Genomic DNA, 2114 nt, shown 5'->3' with positions numbered 1-2114 from the left:
GAGCGTTACCTCAACCCAGGTCCAACCCTCCAGTACGACAGGGATCGCTGGTTCTCCAAGCAGTGGACTCTCATCAGTGAGGAAGCAGTCACAAGCGGGTTACAAGACGGCATTGTGTTTGTCCTCAAGTGCTTGGACTTCAGCCTTGTTGTTAATGTGAAGAAAATCCCTTTCATCAAACTCTCAGAAGAGTTCATAGACCCTAAATCTCATAAATTTGTCCTCCGCTTACAGTCTGAGACTTCTGTCTAAGGAATTTTGAGGGTGGGTTGTTTGGAGGTTTTTTGGGTTTTTTTCAATATTGTGCTTTTGGGTTTAATTTCCCCAATGCTGACTGAAACTGGCAGATGATGGACCAGTAATATTTGACCATCTGCACTTTATTTGGAAAGGGGAGGGGGGAGTTGGGTTATCTTATCTAGAAAGAAGTATCTTAAGAGGCGACAGGGTGACTTGGCTCGGTTAGCTCAGCCTTGGAGACAGAACAGGATTTTTTTTTTTTCTCTCCCCCCTCTCCCTTTCTGGGTATGCTGTAAAACTCATGCTCTGTCTTTCTCCGCACGATTGCAACGTCGGTATTTTTTGTTGGAGCGCTGCCTTATGCCAAGCGTGCGCCTGTGCTTTTGTGTCTCTGTTTTTGCTAACTCACCTCTCGCCTATAGAAACCTGCTTTCACAGGGATGTGGCAGTCTCTGTTCGCTCAGGGAGGAGAGGGTATCAAAGGGCTGGCGTGAGAGGGCTGCTTCTGTGAGCCACTTAATCTGGAGACTGAAGACTTTTATTCTTTTCCTCCTCCATGTGCCCTTTTCTGTTGGTGCTGAACCTGCATGAACATAGTGGGATGGTTTTGTTCGCTGTCTCTTGAAGTGGCTTGTCTTGAACTGGATCAGCCCATCTTGCAGCTATTCAAGTTTTAGGGGTTTGTTTTTTTTTTAACCAGTGCTTGTTAGTGAAACTGTTCTGCATGACACAGCTCCTTGTTATCTCTCATCTGCTTTCCTCTCTCCTGCTTGCCCACTTCACTGGGCACTTCCAAGACTCTCCGTTTCTGTCCCCTTCTGTGGCTTTCCAAATGTGTTTCTCCAGCCACAGTTCTCTCGGGGTCTGCCTTACCACCACATCCTTTTGCACCTGCAAGGGCTGTGTACTTGCACTGGGACAGGGTGGGTAAGTAGCTGGCGACTCCTCAGATAAATCACAGACCCTCCCTACATCTGACAGCCTCTTTGAGGGAGAGGGATGTGCAGGCAGGAATGTGTCCCTCCCTCTCTAGCCAGCTTCGAGTGCATCCAGAGGAAAGGTGGGCAAAAGCACTTCTCTTCTTGAGGAACGGAGCGAGGGAAGGGCTGGTTTCTGCCATGTGTGCTTGCTTTGGAGAACTGCTGTGCTCTGGAAACACTGCGGTGTGTCCTTCTCCACCATACGCCTTCAGCTGTAGCTAAGAAATACCAAACTGTCTGAATGTTGAAAATCTGCCTGCTTTTCTTGGCCTCTCTGTACTGCGGGAGTTTCTGCCTAGTGCTGAGATCTGCTCCTGAGAGATGCATTTTTGGTTTTTAAGGCTGCCTTTGCCCATCAGTGCAGCTTTCGTGTCCAACTTCAGTGTCACCTGAGTTTTATGGGGTTCTGCAAAGTTTGTTTTTAACAATCGGCCTAAAGCTGTGTCTAAAGTCTGATTGCCAGCACAGGGCACTGCATGACTGGAGGCAGCTCTGAGGCTGACAGTGACCTGCCTTCAGTCGGGCCCCTCTGAGCCTGCCCCCAGCTCTGTGGTGGTGGATTTGCGTGTGTGAATGCAAACACTCAAAGCATTCTGCCCAGTCTTTTGCCATGCAAATCTCTGCTGGGCAGTGTCTGACCAGTCCTCCATATGGATGTCTTAATGCAGAGGACCCCAGTTCAACAAGGTACATAAGCCAGTGCCTTTCATTGCCAGAGTGCATCATTTTCCAAGTGAGAGTGTGACAGCCCCTCCTGTTCCTTTGACCTTCCCTGGGCCCATCCAGCAGCTCCTGGGGCTGCCTACGTGCTCCCACCAGCAGAGATAGCCTAGCTAACAGTGGGGCTCTGCTAGTCCTGGGTGGCATGGCTGGGGTGGGGTGGCCCGGGCCTTT

General features: G+C 49.9%; 1 protein-coding gene across 2 annotated transcripts in view; it reads left to right on the top strand.

The window, feature by feature from the left end:
• LOC104496651 (vang-like protein 1) overlaps positions 1-252 on the top strand; it is a 31665-nt gene extending 31413 nt beyond the window's left edge. For both annotated transcript variants that reach the window (XM_010139806.1, XM_010139805.1), the window contains one exon: positions 4-252. In XM_010139806.1, the coding sequence (XP_010138108.1) occupies positions 4-252 (249 nt within the window). The remainder of the gene's footprint in view (positions 1-3) is intronic.
• The last annotated feature ends 1862 nt before the right edge of the window (positions 253-2114 follow it).

Source organism: Buceros rhinoceros, unplaced genomic scaffold, assembly GCF_000710305.1.
Source record: "Buceros rhinoceros silvestris isolate BGI_N320 unplaced genomic scaffold, ASM71030v1 scaffold17667, whole genome shotgun sequence".
Lineage (NCBI taxonomy): Eukaryota > Metazoa > Chordata > Aves > Bucerotiformes > Bucerotidae > Buceros > Buceros rhinoceros.
The sequence above is the reverse complement of the archived record's forward strand: the minus strand, read 5'-3'. Positions and strand labels throughout refer to the sequence as shown.